This window comes from Anolis carolinensis, unplaced genomic scaffold (genome assembly GCF_035594765.1).
Source record: "Anolis carolinensis isolate JA03-04 unplaced genomic scaffold, rAnoCar3.1.pri scaffold_7, whole genome shotgun sequence".
NCBI lineage: Eukaryota > Metazoa > Chordata > Lepidosauria > Squamata > Dactyloidae > Anolis > Anolis carolinensis.
The window spans coordinates 38,335,742-38,358,778 of NW_026943818.1; the positions used below are offsets into that span (position 1 = coordinate 38,335,742).

At 43.0% G+C, this 23,037-nt stretch overlaps 1 protein-coding gene across 2 annotated transcripts in view; it reads right to left on the reverse strand.

The window, feature by feature from the left end:
- Positions 1-10,845: 10,845 nt before the first annotated feature.
- The window catches only part of arid3a (AT-rich interaction domain 3A), a 44,691-nt gene continuing 32,499 nt past the window's right edge, over positions 10,846-23,037 (reverse strand). For both annotated transcript variants that reach the window (XM_062960316.1, XM_062960317.1), the window contains exons 7-9: positions 16,994-17,284; positions 12,289-12,378; positions 10,846-11,168 (exon numbers count right to left, since the gene is read on the reverse strand). In XM_062960316.1, the coding sequence (XP_062816386.1) occupies positions 10,990-11,168; positions 12,289-12,378; positions 16,994-17,284 (560 nt within the window). In that variant the 3' untranslated portion in view covers positions 10,846-10,989. The remainder of the gene's footprint in view (positions 11,169-12,288; positions 12,379-16,993; positions 17,285-23,037) is intronic.

The following is a 23,037-nucleotide window of genomic DNA, read 5'->3' on the forward strand; positions in this document are numbered from 1 at the left end:
TCTTACAAGTCAAACAAGCAGTCAAAGAAGAAGAACATGCCCTGGCAGAAGATGGAAAGCAAAGTGAAGAACCTGCTTTGATTGAAGTAAAAAATCAGAAACTCCTCAAAGCACAGCAGACAAAAAACCAGTACAAGAAAACCGCACTACAAACTAGAGCTGACGGCTGGCACAACAAAACATTGCATGGAAAGTTCCTTGACAAAATTGAATGAAAAGCTGATAAGGAGAAGACCTGGCTCTGGCTCACGAATGGGACCCTGAAGAAGGAGACAGAAGGCCTGATCCTTGCAGCCCAGGAGCAAGACATCAGGACAAAGGCCATTCAGGCCAAGATCGAAAAATCAGCTGATGACCCAAAATGCAGACTGTGCAAGGAAGCTGACGAAACCATGGATCATCTCCTCAGCTGCTGTAAGAAAATCGCACAGACAGACTACAAACAGAGGCACAACTATGTGGCCCAAATGATTCATTGGAACTTATGCCTCAAGTCCCACCTCCCAGCAGCAAAGAACTGGTGGGATCACAAACCTGCAAAAGTATTGGAAAATGAGCACGCAAAGATACTGTGGGACTTCCGAATCCAGACTGACAAAAGTTCTGGAACACAACACACCAGACATCACAGTTCTGGAAAAGAAAAAGGTTTGGATCATTGATGTTGCCATCCCAGATGACAGTCGCATTGACAACAACAGGAAAAATTCAGCTGCTCTCAGGACCTCGAGATTGAACTGCAAAGACTCTGGCAGAAACAAGTGCAGGTGGTCCCGGTGGTGATGGGCACACTGGGTGCCGTGCCAAAAGATCTCAGCCGGCATTTGGAAACAATAGACATTGAAAAAATCACGATCTGCCAACTGCAAAAGGCCACCCTGCTGGGATCTGCAGCATCATCCAAAAATACATCACACAGTCCTAGACACTTGGGAAGTGTTCGACTTGTGATTCTGTGATACGAATTCCAGCATGTCTATCTCGTTTGCTGTGTCATAATAAAATAATAATAATTTCCTAGAGTATTAAGGGGTTGAATACACAAATTAGGAAGGATTAGAACCAATTGGGGATTGACTCCACATGGTGGAAGTTGTCTTCACCCTGCATTAAGTCAGAGCACTGTGACCCTGACTGGGAATGTAGAGGAGTTGTAGTTCGCCTACACCCAGAATGCTATGAACCCAAACAATGATGGGTCTGGGCCAAACTTGCTATGCATACCCGATATGCCCAGATTTGAATACTGGTGGGTTTGGAGGGGAATTGGCTTGGACATTTGGGAGGAGTAGGTACTGGGATTTATAGTTCACCTGCAGTGATGATGGACCAAGGCCAAACTTGGCACACAGAGCCCCCATAACCAAAAGAACATATTGGACAAGTTTGGCGGAAAGAGAGTTATAGTTCACCTGCATCCAGAGAAACCGTGACCCCCACTGACAATGGACCGGGACCAAACTTCACACAGAAAAGCCTCATGACCAACTGAACATACTTCAGGTGTTCACGGGAATGGACCTTGATTTTGGGAGTTGTAGTTCACCCGCATCCAAAGAGCACTGAATCCAGCCGACGACGGTTCTGGACCACACTTGGCACACAGACTCAACATTGCCTGCTGTGGATACTGACAGATGTTTTGGGACGATGGCCCCTGGAATCTGGGAGTTGTAGTACTTCACTCCCATCCAGAGAGCATTGCAGCCGGGCGATGACCAGCCAACGACAGATCTGGACCACACTTGGTATACAAACCCACCACAATGGCCAACTTTGAATACTGGCAGGGTTCGGGGAGGATTGAGCCAGGATTCTGGGAATTGTAGTTCACCCACTCCAAACTGAGAATACCTAACATTCAAAGACAAATAATGCCTTTATCAAATAAAGGGTCCCCAAACTAGTGTGTGTGTGTGTGTGTGTGTGTGTGTGTGTGTGTGTGTGTGTGTGTATATATATATATATATATATATATATATATATATATATATATATGAGAGTGATGGCATCAGGGCAGCGGACAAAACAACAAAACTACAGGCCTCCCAACCTCGAAATTTGACAACACAACCCATCATCCACGCCTCTAGGTTGATACAACAAAAAGAAAAGATAAATAAAGTCCTAATTAGAGGGAGAGGAATAATAGCTTTTATCCAATTGCTGCCAGTTAGAAGGCTAAGCTCTGCCCACTTGGTCTCCTAGCAACCCACTCACCCAGGAGACAGGCAGAGTTAGGCCTCACTGCCTATAAAATATCAGATTTTAACTGGATTAGATGGCAGTGTAGACTCAAGGCTCTTCCACACAGCTATATAACCCATTTACAATCTTATATTATCTGCTTTAACTGGATTATCTGGACTCCACACCTTTACCCTTGACCTTAACTACCACCAATTCCTCAATACTTTATTTCCCATACCACCAGACTTCACTACAGCAACGCGTGGCTGGGCACAGCTAGTCTTCTATCTATCTATATATATAAAAGAGTGATGGCATCACGGCAATTCACAAAACAACAAAAGTACAGGCCCCCCAACCTCAAAATTTGACAACACAACCCATCATCCACGCCTCAAGGTTGATACAACAAAAAGAAAAGAAAAATAAAGTCCTAATTAGAGGGAGAGCAATAATTGTTTTTATCCAATTGCTGCCAGTTTAGAGGGCTAATCTCTGCCCACTTGGTTGCCTAGCAACCAAGGGACAGCCAGGTTTCAGTTAGGGGACAGGCCGATTTAGGCCTCACTTAGACTTCTTCCACAGATTATCTAATTTGCACTGGATTATATGGCAGTGTAGACTCAAGGCCCTTCCACACAGCTATATAACCCATTTATAATCTTATATTATCTGCTTTGCACTGGATTATCTTGACTCCACACTACCATATAATCCACTTCAGTGTGCATTTTATACAGCTGTGAAGACGGAGCCTCATATAATCCAGTTGTGAGCAGATAATATAAGATTAGAAATATACAGTAGAGTCTCACTTATCCAACGTAAACAGGCCGGCAGGATAAGTGAATATGTTGGATAATAAGAAGGGATTCAGGAAAAGCCAATTAAACATCAAATTAGGTAATCGTTATACAAATTAAGCACCAAAACATCATATTATACAACAAATTTGACAGAAAAAGTAGTTCCATGCGCAGTAATGCTATGTAGTATTTACAGTAGAGTCTCACTTATCCAACACTTGCTTATCCAACGTTCTGGATAATCCAACGCATTTTTGTAGTCAATGCTTTCAATATATCGTGATATTTTGGTGCTAAATTCATAAATACAGTAATTACTATATAGCATTACTGTGTACTGAACTACTTTTTCTGACAAATTTGTTGTCTAACATGATGTTTTGGTGCTTAATTTGTAAAATCATAACTTAATTTGATGTTTAATAGGGTGATCCTTAATTCCTCATTATCCAACATATTCGCTTATCCAACGTTCTGCCAGCCCGTTTATGTTGGATAAGTGAGACTCTACTGTACTGTATTTACAAATTTACCACTAAAATATCACAATGAATTTAAAACACAGACTACAAAAACATTGGTTATGAAAAGGCAGACTGCGTTGGATAATCCAGAACATTGTATAAGCGAATGTTGGATAAGTGAGATTCTTCTTTAATATGAAATAATACTGGGATAGAATAATGCAGAACAATATAATCTCTAAAACCAGGACAGTAAATAAACAGGGGAATTCCACACAGGAAACAATCGGGGCCAGCTAACACCTCCCAACAAAATATTCCCATCATCAAAGTCTGGAAAATCCTCTGTTTTCTCAGGGCCACAGACAGTAGAATCACATAAAATATCGCAAACAACACCACTCTGAAAACAAGGGAATTCCAGACAGGAAAGAATCAGGGTCAGCTAACACCTTCCAACAAAAATTTCACTCAGGGGGGAAACAGCCAGGCTTTAACGCTGCAAGGCCATTACATCCTAATCATTTTTCCTAATTGCAGCATTCATACTTGCCTCCAACAAAAAAAAAAAACCAATCAGAAATATTGTATATTCACAACCTTTAGGAAATAATATCCCCTGATGGCGCAGCGTGTTAAAGCGCTGAGCTGCTGAACTTCTGGACCGAAAGGCCACAGGTTTGAATCGGGGGAGCGGAGAGAGCCCCCACTGTTAGCCCCAGCTTCTACCAACCCAGAAGTTCGAAAACATGCAAATGTGAGTGCATCAATAGGTACTGCTCCGGCGGGAAGGTAACGCCGCTCCATGTAGTCATCCCACATGACCTTGGAGGAGTCTACGGACAACGCCGGCTCTTCGGCTTAGAAATGGAGATGAGCACCAACCTCCAGAGTCAGACACGACTGGACTTAATGTCTGGGGAAAACCTTTACCCTTGACCTTAACTACCACCAATTCCTCAAGACTTTATTTCCCAGAACACCAGACTTCGCCACAGCAACGCGTGGCCGGGCACAGCTAGTCTATATATAAAAGGGTAATGAAATTTCGGCCTAGGACAAAACTACACACCCCAGAAACACTAAACTTGGCAGCACAACCCCTCATCCATGCCTCTACATTCAGACAACAAAAAGAAAAGAAAAATAAAGTCCTAATTAGAGGGAGAGGAATAATTGTTTTTATCCAATTGCTGCCTGTTAAAAGGCTAAGCTCCACCCACTTGGTCTTCTTGCAACCCACTCAGCCCAGGGACAGGCAGAGTTAGGCCTCACTTAGGCCTCTTCCACAGATTATCTTATTTTAACTTATTATTATTATTATTATTATTATTATTATTATTATTATTATATATTTTTAATATTTTATTATTAACTTATTAACTTATTTTAACCCTAACCTTCAACTACCACCAATACCTCAATACTTTATTTCCCATACCACCAGACTTCGCCACAGCAACGCGTGGCCGGGCACAGCTAGTATATAATAAATGTTCATTTTTTTTGTTCAGCAATAAATGTGAATTCTTCTTCATGGAAAAACAAGACATCCCCTGAAAATAAGACCTAGAGCATCTTTGGGAGCAAAAATTAATATAAGACACTGTCTTATTGCAATATTAATTTGGACTTCAGAAACCATACTGAACATACATATAGATAGATAGAAGGAGACAAACATCTTAATTTTTTAATCCTTTTTTATTTAATATTTCTGCAACTTTTCCACGGTTAACAATCATCTTAAATATTCCCGAAAGTTTAAATACAATCTGCAATAATAAATGTTATAAAATGTAAACGTTTTCGTGTGTTTTTCTTCTTTTTTTACAAACTTTGTTTCCTCTCCTTTTTTTCCTTTAAGGTGAATAATACCTGAATGTTGGTTTGTTTGTTTATGCGGAGGGGAAAAAAATAATGATTTGATTTTTCACTTTTCCCCGCCGAGGAAAAAAAATAAAAACACAAAATAATAATAATAATAGAAATAATAATAATAAAAAACAGAGGCCCGGAGATGGTTTAAAATAGACCTCCGGGCGCCGCTGTAGAGGTAGAACGTGGTTTCTTTTTTACGCTTTTATATTTCTTATTCCATTTCTTTTCTTTTTTTTCCTGAGTCACAAAAGAAGTACAGATTGCATATCCTCGCTATAGAATAAAACAAAGCCAAAAAGGAAGGAGGGGGGAAAAGCCCTGAAATTATGACATATTATCTCTTTTTGGAAAAAATAATAATAATAATGTAAATAGGGGATTAATAAGTTTCATTCGAGAGAGAGAGAAACAAAACAAAGAAAAATCCCTAAAACTAATAACTAAAATTAATTAAAAACCAATGACAAACAATAATCTCCCCCCAGAAAAACAAAACCCCAAATTTGATTGTGATTTGAAGCAGAATTAAAATGTAAAATAAATGGAAATTGTGTTGTCGAAGGCTGTCATGGCCGGAATCATTGGGTTGCTGTGAGTTTTCCGGGCTGTCTAGCCATGTTCCTGTAGCATTCTCTCCTGATGTTTCGCCCACAGCAACCCAGTGATTCCGGCCATGAAAACTTTCGACAACAAAATAAATGGAAATTTTCATAGCACTGCATTGGGGCCAAGGATACAATGCTAAGGGTTCAAAATAACAATTAAAATGTAAAATAAATGGAGATTTCCATAGCATTTGTACCCCAAATACAATCAAAATATCCAAGACAGCAGATTGATTTCTTTCTTTTTTTATCCCCTGAGTTACAAATCCAACCCTTGTTTCGAAAGCTTGGACTAAGACATATATATTTGCTTCATTTTATTTCTTTAAAAAGAGAAAGATAACATTTTAAAACACTTAACCCGTGAGATAAAACCCCAACAAACCCACAAGCATACACACTTAGCAATAGATAGTTTTTTATATATATATATAAAAAATCCCGATATATTTTGCGGAGGAGACAATCGGACTATTTTTCTCTTTTTTTGGTTTTCGTGCACAATTGTGGTGAAAATAAAGTGGAAAAAATGGCTGAAGACAGTGATATTAGAGGGATCTCACTTATTAATATAGCTCTATTTGCAGCAATTTTGTTGAATCGTGGTTAGAATAAACCATGGTTTGCGATCACGGCTTAGCGTTGTTCTCCGATCCTGGCTTGCTCCAAAGCTGGTTTGTTTTGAGAAGAAGATATTGATATAACTCTCTATCTGTACATTGATATCATCACATTGATTGGGTATAATCATCTCTCTGTATTCCTGTCTATTGATATAGTGGTACCAATATTTTATTTTGTAGAAGATAAGACAACCTGGACTTAATGAATGCCATCTTTAGGATATAATGAATCCATACATAAACACAGTCATATCCTATATATATAAATATATGTGATAAATGGAATGAATGGAAAACAGCCTTCAACTGTTTCTTGGGATCGTACTAGTACCGTGTAATGCCGTTTGGCTTAGCTAAGGCTCCTAGAGTCTTCATGCGGCTCATCCATGAAGTACTACATCCGTATCTATATAAGGGAATCCTAGTCTATCTTGATCACATATATATATGTGTGTGTATCCTATATATATTTGATATAACCATCTATCTGAATTGATGTCTCAATATGTTGATGTATTGGTATCAATATTTTACTTTGTAGAAAACAACCTGGACTTAATGAATGCCATCTTTAGGACATAATAGACCCATACAGAAACATAGTCATATCCCATATATAGATAATGAATGGAAAACAACCTTCAATTGTCCCCTGGGATCGTACCAGTACCAAGTAATGCCATTTGGCTTGGCTGGGGTCCCCAGAGTCTTCATACAGTTCATCAATGAAGTACTATATCTATATCTATATAAGGGAGTCCTAGTCTATCTTGATGACATCAATATATATGGATATCCATTTGCTATAACCATATATCTGAATTGATGTCTTGATATATATATCAATGTACTGGTACCAATATTTTACTTTGTAGAAGATAAGACAACTGGGACTTAATGAATGCCATCTTTGGAACAATAATGGATCAATACAGGTAGATAGTTATATCAAATATATATTGATATAGCGATTGGATATAATCATCTATCCATATTGGTCTATATGTATGTGTGTGTGTGTGTGTGTGTGTGTGTGTGTGTGTGTGTGTGTGTGTGTGTATATATATATATATATATATATATATTGATTGGCTCGTATCCATATTATAGTTTGCTCCTTTCCATAAAGATAGACAACCGGGGCTTAATGAATGCAAGCTTTAGGGGAAAAAAATGGATCAATACAGATAGATGATGATAGCAATTATATATTGATATAACAATTGGATATAATCAATGATCATCTATCCATATTGCTGTCTCAATATGTATTTATATATTAGTACCAATATTTAGTTTGGTTCTCTTCCTTATAGAAGGCAGACAAACGGGACTTCATGAATGCTAACTTTAGGGTGCGGAAAAGGAGTTTATTTATTGATTGAATGCCTTTCAAAGAAGACTTCCGTATTGCTTTCCCTTTTTCTCTGCATCCGTTGCCTTTTAGAAATGATAAATTATCTTTGCAATGCAAATAATTTTTTTAAAAAACACCCAAAGCCCTGACTTCTCTGCCAAATGCATCTACTGCTTCAAAAATAAATACGTACATTGTAATTCATCTTTGGGGAGGGGATCCGTATGAAGTAAGGTGTTATTAGAACCACGTCAATAAGATAAAATAGAAATAAACCTTTTTATTTTGTGATCTAGCTCAGAAAGCAAAGGGCATCTTTCTCTGGAGTTTTAAGGAAAAGATAGCTTTTCTCTCCACATTTAGAAAAGAGACAGAGTAGACTTCAAGTTTTGAAAACCTCAGATTTGGAAGACCTCAAATTAAAGAGAACCCCAAGTTTTGGAGACCCCTAGTTTTGGAGACCAAGTTAAGGAGACCCCAAAGTTTTGGAGACCAAGTTAAGGAGACACCAATGTTTTGGAGACCAAGTTAAGGAGACCCCAATGTTTTGGAGACCAAGTTAAGGAGACCCCAAAGTTTGGGAGACCAAATTAAGGAGACCTCAATGTTTTGGAGATCAAGTTAAGGTGACCTCAATGTTTTGGAGACCAAGTTAAGGAGACCCCAAAGTTTTAGAGACCAAGTTAAGGTGACCTCAATGTTTTGGAGACCATGTTAAGGTGACCTCAATGTTTTGGAGACCAAGTTAAGGTGACCTCAATGTTTTGGAGATCAAGTTAAGGTGACCTCAATGTTTCGGAGACCAAGTTAAAGAGACCCCAAAGTTTTGGAGACCAAGTTAAAGAGACCTCACTGTTTTCAAGACCAAGTTAAGGAGACGCCAAAGTTTTGGAGACCAAATTAAGGAGACGCCAAAGTTTTGGAGACCAAGTTAAGGAGACCTCAAAGTTTTGGAGACCAAGTTAAGGAGACCTCAAAGTTTTGGAGACCAAGTTAAGGAGACGCCAAAGTTTTGGAGACCAAGTTAAGGTGACCTCAATGTTTTGGAGATCAAGTTAAGGTGACCTCAATGTTTTGGAGACCAAGTTAAGGGGACCCCAAAGTTTTGGAGACCAAGTTAAGGAGACCTCAATGTTTTGGAGACCAGAGTAGAACCAAAGTTACAGCAATCCCAAGCTTTAGAAACCCCACTTTTTGGGGACCCCAAGCTTTGAACACCAAAGGTTTTAGAGACCCTAAGTTAGAGAAAGCCCAAAATTTGGAGACCTCAAATTCATGAAACCCAAAGTTTAGTAGACCTCAAGTTTTTGAGACCCCGAGTTTGGAGACCCCGAGTTTGTGAGACTTCCATTTTAGAAGAGATACATTTCGGAAAGTCCATATTTTGGAGATCTCAGTTCTGGTGACCTTTACATTTCAGAAATCTTAAGTTGGGGAGAACCCAAGTTTGAGATACCTCAAGTTTTAGAAATACCAAGATTCAGAAATCCCAGGGTTGGGAGACTTTGAGTTTTGGAGATTCGGCATTTTGGAGACCTAAAGATTCAGAGAACCCAATTCTGGGAGACCTGAAGTTTGGCAGACTTAGAATTTTAGAGATTCAGAGTTTTAGAGACCCAAAGATTCAGAGATCCCAAGTCTGGGAGACCTGAGTTTGGAGGACCTTACTTTTCGGAAATCTTGAGTTTGGGAGACCTAGTTTGGGAGATCCCACTTGAGAGATGTCCAAGACTGGAAGAGATATATTTTGAAGATCCTAAGATTGGGAGCCTTGAATTTTGGAGACTCCAATTTTGGAAGAGATAAATTTCAGAGGTCCCAGGTTTTGGAGATCCTGAGTTTAGGAGACCTTACATTTCGGAAACCTTGAATTTTGGAGACCTATAGCTTCGGAGATCCCAAATTTGGGAGACCTGAAGTTTGGAAGAGATACATTTTGGAGATCTCAGCTTTTGGACACCCTGAGTTTGGGAGATCTTACATTTTGGAGACCTTGAGTTTGGGAGACCTAGTTCGGAAACCTCAGTTTTGGGAGACTTAGCTTGGAAGAGATACATTTTGCCATGTGTTAGAGACCCCAAGTTTGGGAGCCTTGGATTTTGGAGACCCCAAGTTTGGGAGACCTCACATATTGGAAACCTTGAATTTAGGAGATCTCTAGTTTTAGAGATCCCACTTTTGGGAGACATGGCATTTGGTAGAGATACATTTAGGAGATCCCAAGTTTTGGAGACCCTGAGTTTGGGAGACCTTACATTTCGGAAACCTTGAATTTGGGAGACATTTCAGAAACCTTAAGTTTGGGAGACCTCTAGTTTCGGAGATCCCACGTTTGGGAGACATGGTGTTTGGAAGAGATACATTTCGGAGATCCCAAGTTTTGGTGACCTTGAGTTTGGGAGACCTTAAATTTTGGAAACCTTGAGTTTTGGAGACCTAGTTTCAGAGATCCCACTTTTGGGAGAGTATAAGAGATATATTTTTGGAGATCCCAAGCTTTGGAGACCCTGAGTTTTGGAGACTTTAAATTTTGTAAACCTTGAGTTTGGGAGACCTTACATTTTGTAAACCTTGAGTTTTGGAGACCTTACATTGTGGAAACCTTGAGTTTTGGAGACCTTACATTGTGGAAACCTTGAGTTTTTGAGACCTTACATTTTGGAAACCTTGAGTTTTGGGAGACCTTACATTGTGGAAACCTTGAGTTTTGGGAGACCTTACATTGTGGAAACTTTGAGTTTTGGAGACTTAGTTTCAGAGATCCCACTTTTAGGAGAGTATAAGAGATATATTTTGGAGATCCCAAGTTTTGGAGACCCTGAGTTTGGGAGAGCTTACATTTCAGAAACCTTGAATTTGGGAGACTTTGAGTTTTGGAGACCTTGAACCCGTAACCTCCAATTCCTTGCAAGGCATGGCTTCACCCCCTCCACAAAAACACACACACGCGCACACACACACACAAACGCACACTTTCCTGAATGCAACTGGGGAAGGGTAGAGGGTGCCCACTGAACGCGGCCTTGCCCGAATCGGGACGTGGCGTTGAAGGGCGAGGAGGTTTTAAGGCGACGAGGAGTTGCTTGAGGTAGATGTGGGGGCCGTGGGAAGGCCGGCCGGAGGAGTCCCCGCTGCGGGCGCCGGGATGGCGGAGGAGGTGGTGGCACCACTGCTGGGATGTTGCCCGCTGTTGGTGCCGCCTTTGCCGAGCGGGGCATCCGGTGTCTGGGCGAACAACACACCTAGGATAGATAGGATAGATCGAATCCTAGAGTTGGAAGAGACCTCTAAGAGCCATCCATCCCAACCACCTTCTTCCAGGCAAGAAGGCAGTATCCAAGCCCTCCTGACAGATGGACATCCAGCCTCTACCCAATTCTATGACACTCTTTCAAAGTTAAGGAGACCCCAAAGTTTTGGTGACCATGTTAAGAAGTCCCCAAGTTTTGGAGACCAAGTTAACGAGACCCAAAGTTTGGAAGACCAAGTTAAAGAGACTCCAAGTTTTGGAGACCAAGTTAAGGAGATCAAGTTAAGGATGGATGGATGGATGGATGGATGGATAGATAGATAGATAGATAGATAGATAGATAGATAGATAGATAGATAGATAGATAGATAGATAGATGGATGGATGGATGGATGGATAGATGGATGGGTGGATAGATGGGTGGATAGATAGATAGATAGATAGATAGATAGATAGATAGATAGATAGATAGATGGATGGATGGATGGATGGATGGATGGATGGATGGATGGATGGATGGATGGATGGATGGATAGATAGATGGATAGATGGATGGGTGGATAGATAGATAGATAGATAGATAGATAGATAGATAGATAGATAGATGGATGGATGGATGGATGGATGGATGGATGGATGGATGGATGGATGGATGGATGGATGGATGGATGGATAGATGGGTGGGTGGGTGGGTGGATAGGTAGGTAGATAGATAGATAGATAGGTAGATAGATGGATAGGTGGATGGATGGATAGGTAGATAGGTAGATAGATGGATGGATGGATGGATGGATGGATGGATGGATGGATGGATGGATAGATAGATAGATAGATGGATGGATAGATACATAGATAGATAGACAGATAGACAGATAGAAAGATGGAAGGAATCCTAGAGTTGGAAGAGACTCCCGAAGGCCATCTAATAGATCATAGATTGATAGGACAGATAGATAGGACAGAATCCTAGAGTTGGACGAGACCTCCAAGAGCCATCCATCCCAACCCCCTTCTTCCAAGCAAGAAGGCAGTATCCAAACCCTCCTGACAGATGGCCATCCAGCCTATGATAAGTTTTCATTTTCTATCTCGCAAAGCAAGCCCCCCGTTACCTGTGTAGACGATCCCGTTGATTTCCACCGACATGCTGATGCTGTTGGTGCCGTTGGTGGCAAGGTTTGCCGCAGAGTCCTGACGGTTTTCTGCGAGGAAGCAAAACACATTGTCTTTGTTCTAGTTTCTCAATGAATATCTCATAGGAGTCTCAAGCAATTCAACAGTTTGTAGCAGCCACAAAAACGAAGTTTCTGGAGTAGGACAACTCCTTTCAAAGTGCATATTAGTATACTTCAAATTGTATTGCGGTTCTTTTGCAATACAGTCTCCTTATGGAGAGAAGAAGCGGGATATAAACAAACATAATAATAAATAATAATAGCAGTAGCAGGAATCGTAATGCCGTAGAAATCATAATAGTAATCATAGTAATCATAATCATGGTCATAGTAACAGTAATCATAATAATAACATAATCATAGTAATCATAATAGTAATAATAATAGGGGGTGACTAGATACATCTCACCTGGCAGTAGTAGCAGCAGCAGCAGCAGCAATAATAATAATAATAACTATAATAATAGTTAACTAGGGGGTGGCTAGGCCCATCTCACCAGGTAGTAATAGTAATAATAGTAGCAATAATAATAATAATAATAATAATAATAACTATAATAATAATACTAGGGGGTGGCTAGGCCCGTCTCACCAGGCAGGAATAGTAATAATAGTAGCAATAATAATAATAATAAGGGGTGGCTAGGCCGTCTCACTTGGCAGTAATAGTAACTATAATAATAATAATAATAATAATAATAATAATAATAATAATAGGAAGAAGAACAACAACAAAACAAAGGGGGTGGCTAGGCCCATCATACCTGCCAGTAATAGTAATAATAGTAACAACAATAATAATAATAATAATAGGAAGAAGAAGAACAACAACAACAACAACAAAGGGGATGGCTAGGCCCATCATACCTGCCAGTAATAGTAATAATAGTAGCAATAATAATAATAATAATAAGGGGTGGCTAGGCCGTCTCACTTGGCAGTAATAGTAACTATAGTAATAATAATAATAATAATAATAATAATAATAATAATAATAATAATAATAGGAAGAAGAAGAACAACAACAACAAAGGGGGTGGCTAGGCCCATCATACCTGCCAGTAATAGTAATAATAGTAAAAAGAGTAGCAGCAATAATAATAATAATAATAATAATAATAATAATAATAATAATAATAGGGGATGGCTAGGCCTGCCTTACCTAGCAACAACAACAACAGTAGGGGGTGGCTAGACCCATCTCACCTGGCAGTAATAGTAACAACAACAACAACAACAACGGGGATGGCTAGTCCCATCTCACCTGCCAGTAGTAGCAATAATAATAATAATAATGATAATAATAGGGGGTGGCTAGGTCCATCTCACCTGACAACAACAGCAACAACAACAATACTAGGGGATGGCTAGGCCCTTCATACCTGCCAATAATAGTAGTAATAGTAGTAGTAACAACAACAATAGTAATACTGAGGCGGGTGGCTAGGCCCGTCTCACTCGGCAGTCATAGTAACAACAACAACAACAACAATAATTATGGAGGGGTGACTAGGCCCATCTCACCTGTAATAGTAAACATAGTAGTAGCAACAACAATAATAATAGGAGGTGGCTAGGCCCGTCTCACCTGCCAGTAATAATACTAATAATAATATTAGTAGGAGGTGCCTAGGCCCTTCTCATGTGGCAATAATAATAATAATAATAATAATAATAATAATAATAGGGGTGCGGCTAGGCCACGGTAGTGTCATGATCTCCAATCCTTGACATCTCTGGTCGGCTGACAAGGAACAGATGCCAGCCATAAAACGGGCCGGCCATAAAACCTCAATGACCCTCTAGTATATAGGGAGCCCCTATATATGTGGGCCAAAGAGAAGGTTCTGGCATTTGGTACAATAAAAATCTGTTGGAATCTACCTGCGTGTCTTGGTGCTTTTTCTGTGGAAGATTGACCCACAGCACAGCTGGGAGAAGAGGATCCGACAAGTAGTATTAGTATTAGTAGTAGTAGTAGTAGTAGTAGTAATAATAATAATAATAATAGGGGGTAGCTAGACCTGTCTCACCTGGCATTAATAGTAGTATTAGTAGTAATAGTAGTAGTAATAATAATAATAATAATAATAATAGGGGGTAGCTAGACCTGTCTCACCTGGCATTAATAGTAGTATTAGTAGTAGTAGTAGTAGTAGTAGTAATAGGGGGTAGCTAGACCTGTCTCATCTGGCATTAATAGTAGTAGTAGTAGTAGTAGTAGTAATAATAATAGGGGGTAGCTAGACCTGTCTCATCTGGTATTAATAGTAGTATTAGTAGTAGTAATAATAATAGGGGGTAGCTAGATCTGTCTCACCTGGCATTAATAGTAGTAGTAGTAGTAGTAGTAACAATAATAATAATAGGGGGTAGCTAGACCTGTCTCACCTGGCATTAATAGTAGTAGTAGTAGTAGTAATAATAATAATAATAAGGGGTAGCTAGACCTGTCTCACCTGGCATTAATAGCAGTATTAGTAGTAGTAGTAGTAGAAGTAATAATAATAATAATAATAGGGGGTAGCTAGACCTGCCTCACCTGGCATTAATAGTAGTATTAGTAGTAGTAGTAGTAGTAGTAATAATAATAATAATAATAGGGGGTAGCTAGGCCTGTCTCACCTGGCATTAATAGTAGTATTAGTAGTAGTAGTAGTAGAAGTAATAATAATAATAATAATAATAATAGGGGGTAGCTAGACCTGCCTCACCTGGCATTAATAGTAGTAGTAGTAGTAGTAGTAATAATAATAATAATAAGGGGTAGCTAGACCTGTCTCACCTGGCATTAATAGCAGTATTAGTAGTAGTAGTAGTAGAAGTAATAATAATAATAATAGGGGGTAGCTAGACCTGCCTCACCTGGCATTAATAGTAGTATTAGTAGTAGTAGTAGTAGTAGTAGTAGTAGTAATAATAATAATAGGGGGTAGCTAGGCCTGTCTCACCTGGCATTAATAGTAGTATTAGTAGTAGTAGTAGTAGTAGTAATAATAATAATAATAAGGGGTAGCTAGACCTGTCTCACCTGGCATTAATAGCAGTATTAGTAGTAGTAGTAGTAGAAGTAATAATAATAATAATAATAGGGGGTAGCTAGACCTGCCTCACCTGGCATTAATAGTAGTATTAGTAGTAGTAGTAGTAGTAGTAGTAATAATAATAATAATAGGGGGTAGCTAGGCCTGTCTCACCTGGCATTAATAGTAGTATTAGTAGTAGTAGTAGTAATAATAATAATAATAATAATAATAATAATAATAAAGAATAAACACAAAGGGTCAGAAAAATTCTCAAAAGCAAGCTCAATGGAGGCAACACCATCAAGGCCATAAACACCTGGGCCATACCTGTCATAAGATATACTGCTGGCATTATAAACTGGACACAGATGGAACTGGACAATTTGGACAGAAAAACAAGAAAACTCATGACCATTGATCATTCACTGCACCCTCGCAGTGATGTTGACCGGCTATATCTGCCTAGAAGATCAGGGGGCAGAGGACTCTTGCAAGTAAAGCAAGCAGTCAAAGAAGAAGAACATGCCCTGGCAGAAGATGTCAAACAAAGTGAAGAACCTGCTTTGAATGAAGTCAAAAATCAGAAACTCCTCAAAGCACAGCAGACAAAAAACCAGTACAAGAAAACCGCACTGCAAACTAGAGCTGACAGCTGGCACAACAAAACATTGCGTGGAAAGTTCCTTGACAAAATTGAAGGAAAAGCTGATAAGGAGAAGACCTGGCTCTGGCTCACGAATGGGACCCTGAAGAAGGAGACAGAAGGCCTGGTCCTTGCAGCCCAGGAGCAAGACATCAGGACAAAGGCCATTCAGGCCAAGATCGAAAAATCAGCTGATGACCCAAAATGCAGACTGTGCAAGGAAGCTGACGAAACCATGGATCATATCCTCAGTTACTGTAAGAAAATCGCACAGACAGACTACAAACAGAGGCACAACTATGTGGCCCAAAGGATTAATTGGAACCACCTGTACCACCTGCCAGCAGCAAAGAACTGATGGAATTACAAACCTGCAAAAGTATTGGAAAATGAGCAAGCAAAGATACTGTGGGACTTCCGAATCCAGACTGACAAAGTTCTGGAACACAACACACCAGACATCACAGTTGTGGAAAAGAAAAAGGTTTGGATCATGGATGTTGCCATCCCAGGTGACAGTCGCATTGATGAAAAACAACAGGAAAAACTCAGCCACTATCAGGACCTCAAGACTGAACTGCAAAGACTCTGGCAGAAACCAGTGCAAGTGGTCCTGGTGGTGATGGGCACATCAAAAGATCTCAGCCGGCATTTGGAAACAATAGACATTGACAAAATTAGGATCTGCCAACTGCAAAAGGCCACCCGACTGGGATCTGCAGCATCATCCGAAAATACATCACACAGTCCTAGACACTTGGGAAGTGTTCGACTTGTGGTTTTGTGATATGAAATCCAGCATATCTATCTTGTTTGCTGTGTCATAATAAAATAATAATAATAATAATAATAATAATAATAATAATAATAATAATAATAATATTAGCAGGTGGCTGGACCCATCTCACCTGGCAGTAATAACAATAATAATAACAATAATAATAATCATCATCGTATTGGGGGTGTGCCCTACCTGGCGAACGGCGTCCCTGGCTGGCACTGCCACTCCCGCTGATGCGCAGGCTCATGGGCAGCTGCCCGGCCATGGCCAGGAGGTTCTGCTGGAGGGCCCTCTGCATCAGGCGCTGCTGCTCCTCGGCCAGCGCCACCTTCTTCTCGGGTGGCTCTCCGGACTCCAGCTTCTCCCGCAGCTGCTCCAACGCCGCCGCCTGCGCCGCCGCCACCGCCTGGACGGCCGAGTGTCCGGCCAGCGAGACCGGGAGCCGGGTGGGGAGCGCGATGGGGAGGGCCGAGGTGTCCTCCTCTGCGGGAGTGAGAAAGAGAGTCGCAATGAGCTTCGGGACATGACCGGAGGGATCTGTAGCTCCTCAATCGTAAGAAAAAGAGTCGCAATGAGGTTCGGGAGATGGCCAGAGGGATCTGTAGATCCTCAATCGTCAGAAAGAGAGTTGCAATGAGATTCGGGAGATGGCCAGAGGGATCTGTAGCTAAATCGTCAGAAAGAGAGTTGCAATGAGATTCGGGAGATGGCCAGAGGGATCTGTAGCTAAATCGTCAGAAAGAGAGTCGCAATGAGGTTCGGGAGATGGCCAGAGGGATCCGTAGCTAAATCGTCAGAAAGAGAGTCGCAATGAGGTTCGGGACATGGCCAGAGGGATCCGTAGCTAAATCGTCAGAAAGAGAGTCGCAATGAGGTTCGGGAGATGGCCAAAGGGATCCGTAGCTAAATCGTCAGAAAGAGAGTCACAATGAGGTTCGGGAAATGGCCAGAGGGAGCCGTAGCTAAATCGTCAGAAAGAGAGTCGCAATGAGGTTCGGGAAATGGCCAGAGGGATCCGTAGCTAAATCGTCAGAAAGAGAGTCACAATGAGGTTCGGGAAATGGCCAGAGGGAGCCGTAGCTAAATCGTCAGAAAGAGAGTCGCAATGAGGTTCGGGACATGGCCAAAGGGATCCGTAGCTAAATCGTCAGAAAGAGAGTCGCAATGAGGTTCGGGACATGGCCAGAGGGATCCGTAGCTAAATCGTCAGAAAGAGAGTCGCAATGAGGTTCGGGACATGGCCAGAGGGATCGGTAGCTAAATCGTCAGAAAGAAAGTCGCAATGAGGTTCGGGAGATGGCCAGAGGGATCCGTAGCTAAATCGTCAGAAAGAGAGTCGCAATGAGGTTCGGGAGATGGCCAGAGGGATCCGTAGCTAAATCGTCAGAAAGAGAGTCGCAATGAGGTTCGGGACATGGCCAGAGGGATCCGTAGCTAAATCGTCAGAAAGAGAGTCGCAATGAGGTTCGGGAGATGGCCAGAGGGATCCGTAGGTAAATCGTCAGAAAGAGAGTCGCAATGAGGTTCGGGAGATGGCCAGAGGGATCCGTAGCTAAATCGTCAGAAAGAGAGTCGCAATGAAGTTCGGGAGATGGCCAGAGGGATCCGTAGCTAAATCGTCAGAAAGAGAGTCGCAATGAGGTTCGGGAAATGGCCAGAGGGATCCGTAGCTAAATCGTCAGAAAGAGAGTCACAATGAGGTTCGGGAAATGGCCAGAGGGATCCGTAGCTAAATCGTCAGAAAGAGAGTCGCAATGAGGTTCGGGAGATGGCCAAAGGGATCCGTAGCTAAATCGTCAGAAAGAGAGTCACAATGAGGTTCGGGAAATGGCCAGAGGGAGCCGTAGCTAAATCGTCAGAAAGAGAGTCGCAATGAGGTTCGGGAGATGGCCAGAGGGATCCGTAGCTAAATCGTCAGAAAGAGAGTCGCAATGAGGTTCGGGACATGGCCAGAGGGATCGGTAGCTAAATCATCAGAAAGAAAGTCGCAATGAGGTTCGGGAGATGGCCAGAGGGATCCGAAGCTAAATCGTCAGAAAGAGAGTCGCAATGAGGTTCGGGAGATGGCCAGAGGGATCCGTAGCTAAATCGTCAGAAAGAGAGTCGCAATGAGGTTCGGGAGATGGCCAGAGGGATCCGTAGGTAAATCGTCAGAAAGAGAGTCGCAATGAGGTTCGGGAGATGGCCAGAGGGATCCGTAGGTAAATCGTCAGAAAGAGAGTCGCAATGAGGTTCGGGAGATGGCCAGAGGGATCCGTAGCTAAATCGTCAGAAAGAGAGTCGCAATGAGGTTCGGGACATGGCCAGAGGGATCGGTAGCTAAATCGTCAGAAAGAAAGTCGCAATGAGGTTCGGGAGATGGCCAGAGGGATCCGTAGCTAAATCGTCAGAAAGAGAGTCGCAATGAGGTTCGGGAGATGGCCAGAGGGATCCGTAGCTAAATCGTCAGAAAGAGAGTCGCAATGAGGTTCGGGACATGGCCAGAGGGATCGGTAGCTAAATCGTCAGAAAGAAAGTCGCAATGAGGTTCGGGAGATGGCCAGAGGGATCCGTAGCTAAATCGTCAGAAAGAGAGTCGCAATGAGGTTCGGGAGATGGCCAGAGGGATCCGTAGCTAAATCGTCAGAAAGAGAGTCGCAATGAGGTTCGGGACATGGCCAGAGGGATCCGTAGCTAAATCGTCAGAAAGAGAGTCGCAATGAGGTTCGGGAGATGGCCAGAGGGATCCGTAGGTAAATCGTCAGAAAGAGAGTCGCAATGAGGTTCGGGAGATGGCCAGAGGGATCCGTAGCTAAATCGTCAGAAAGAGAGTCGCAATGAAGTTCGGGAGATGGCCAGAGGGATCCGTAGCTAAATCGTCAGAAAGAGAGTCGCAATGAGGTTCGGGAAATGGCCAGAGGGATCCGTAGCTAAATCGTCAGAAAGAGAGTCACAATGAGGTTCGGGAAATGGCCAGAGGGATCCGTAGCTAAATCGTCAGAAAGAGAGTCGCAATGAGGTTCGGGAGATGGCCAAAGGGATCCGTAGCTAAATCGTCAGAAAGAGAGTCACAATGAGGTTCGGGAAATGGCCAGAGGGAGCCGTAGCTAAATCGTCAGAAAGAGAGTCGCAATGAGGTTCGGGAGATGGCCAGAGGGATCCGTAGCTAAATCGTCAGAAAGAGAGTCGCAATGAGGTTCGGGACATGGCCAGAGGGATCGGTAGCTAAATCATCAGAAAGAAAGTCGCAATGAGGTTCGGGAGATGGCCAGAGGGATCCGAAGCTAAATCGTCAGAAAGAGAGTCGCAATGAGGTTCGGGAGATGGCCAGAGGGATCCGTAGCTAAATCGTCAGAAAGAGAGTCGCAATGAGGTTCGGGAGATGGCCAGAGGGATCCGTAGGTAAATCGTCAGAAAGAGAGTCGCAATGAGGTTCGGGAGATGGCCAGAGGGATCCGTAGGTAAATCGTCAGAAAGAGAGTCGCAATGAGGTTCGGGAGATGGCCAGAGGGATCCGTAGCTAAATCGTCAGAAAGAGAGTCGCAATGAGGTTCGGGACATGGCCAGAGGGATCGGTAGCTAAATCGTCAGAAAGAAAGTCGCAATGAGGTTCGGGAAATGGCCAGAGGGATCCGTAGCTAAATCGTCAGAAAGAGAGTCGCAATGAGGTTCGGGAGATGGCCAGAGGGATCCGTAGGTAAATCGTCAGAAAGAGAGTCGCAATGAGGTTCGGGAGATGGCCAGAGGGATCCGTAGCTAAATCGTCAGAAAGAGAGTCGCAATGAGGTTCGGGAGATGGCCAGAGGGATCCGTAGGTAAATCGTCAGAAAGAGAGTCGCAATGAGGTTCGGGAGATGGCCAGAGGGATCCGTAGGTAAATCGTCAGAAAGAGAGTCGCAATGAGGTTCGGGAGATGGCCAGAGGGATCCGTAGCTAAATCGTCAGAAAGAGAGTCGCAATGAGGTTCGGGAGATGGCCAGAGGGATCCGTAGGTAAATCGTCAGAAAGAGAGTCGCAATGAGGTTCGGGAGATGGCCAGAGGGATCCGTAGCTAAATCGTCAGAAAGAGAGTCGCAATGAGGTTCGGGACATGGCCAGAGGGATCCGTAGGTAAATCGTCAGAAAGAGAGTCGCAATGAGGTTCGGGAGATGGCCAGAGGGATCCGTAGGTAAATCGTCAGAAAGAGAGTCGCAATGAGGTTCGGGAGATGGCCAGAGGGATCCGTAGCTAAATCGTCAGAAAGAGAGTCGCAATGAGGTTCGGGAGATGGCCAGAGGGATCCGTAGCTAAATCGTCAGAAAGAGAGTCGCAATGAGGTTCGGGAGATGGCCAGAGGGATCCGTAGGTAAATCGTCAGAAAGAGAGTCGCAATGAGGTTCGGGAGATGGCCAGAGGGATCCGTAGGTAAATCGTCAGAAAGAGAGTCGCAATGAGGTTCGGGAGATGGCCAGAGGGATCCGTAGCTAAATCGTCAGAAAGAGAGTCGCAATGAGGTTCGGGAGATGGCCAGAGGGATCCGTAGGTAAATCGTCAGAAAGAGAGTCGCAATGAGGTTCGGGAGATGGCCAGAGGGATCCGTAGCTAAATCGTCAGAAAGAGAGTCGCAATGAGGTTCGGGACATGGCCAGAGGGATCCGTAGCTAAATCGTCAGAAAGAGAGTCGCAATGAGGTTCGGGAGATGGCCAGAGGGATCCGTAGGTAAATCGTCAGAAAGAGAGTCGCAATGAGGTTCGGGAGATGGCCAGAGGGATCCGTAGCTAAATCGTCAGAAAGAGAGTCGCAATGAGGTTCGGGACATGGCCAGAGGGATCGGTAGCTAAATCGTCAGAAAGAAAGTCGCAATGAGGTTCGGGACATGGCCAGAGGGATCGGTAGCTAAATCGTCAGAAAGAGAGTCGCAATGAGGTTCGGGAGATGGCCAGAGGGATCCGTAGCTAAATCGTCAGAAAGAGAGTCGCAATGAGGTTCGGGACATGGCCAGAGGGATCCGTAGCTAAATCGTCAGAAAGAGAGTCGCAATGAGGTTCGGGAGATGGCCAGAGGGATCCGTAGGTAAATCGTCAGAAAGAGAGTCGCAATGAGGTTCGGGAGATGGCCAGAGGGATCCGTAGGTAAATCGTCAGAAAGAGAGTCGCAATGAGGTTCGGGAGATGGCCAGAGGGATCCGTAGGTAAATCGTCAGAAAGAGAGTCGCAATGAGGTTCGGGAGATGGCCAGAGGGATCCGTAGCTAAATCGTCAGAAAGAGAGTCGCAATGAGGTTCGGGAGATGGCCAGAGGGATCGGTAGCTAAATCGTCAGAAAGAAAGTCGCAATGAGGTTTGGGAGATGGCCAGAGGGATCCGTAGCTAAATCGTCAGAAAGAGAGTCGCAATGAGGTTCGGGAGATGGCCAGAGGGATCCGTAGGTAAATCGTCAGAAAGAGAGTCGCAATGAGGTTCGGGAGATGGCCAGAGGGATCCGTAGGTAAATCGTCAGAAAGAGAGTCGCAATGAGGTTCGGGAGATGGCCAGAGGGATCCGTAGGTAAATCGTCAGAAAGAGAGTCGCAATGAGGTTCGGGAGATGGCCAGAGGGATCCGTAGCTAAATCGTCAGAAAGAGAGTCGCAATGAGGTTCGGGAGATGGCCAGAGGGATCCGTAGCTAAATCGTCAGAAAGAGAGTCGCAATGAGGTTCGGGACATGGCCAGAGGGATCGGTAGCTAAATCGTCAGAAAGAAAGTCGCAATGAGGTTCGGGAAATGGCCAGAGGGATCCGTAGCTAAATCGTCAGAAAGAGAGTCGCAATGAGGTTCGGGAGATGGCCAGAGGGATCCGTAGCTAAATCGTCAGAAAGAGAGTCGCAATGAGGTTCGGGACATGGCCAGAGGGATCCGTAGCTAAATCGTCAGAAAGAAAGTCGCAATGAGGTTCGGGAAATGGCCAGAGGGATCCGTAGCTAAATCGTCAGAAAGAGAGTCGCAATGAGGTTCGGGACATGGCCAGAGGGATCCGTAGCTAAATCGTCAGAAAGAGAGTCGCAATGAGGTTCGGGACATGGCCAGAGGGATCCGTAGCTAAATCGTCAGAAAGAGAGTCGCAATGAGGTTCGGGAGATGGCCAGAGGGATCCGTAGCTAAATCGTCAGAAAGAGAGTCGCAATGAGGTTCGGGACATGGCCAAAGGGATCCGTAGCTAAATCGTCAGAAAGAGAGTCGCAATGAGGTTCGGGACATGGCCAAAGGGATCCGTAGCTAAATCGTCAGAAAGAGAGTCG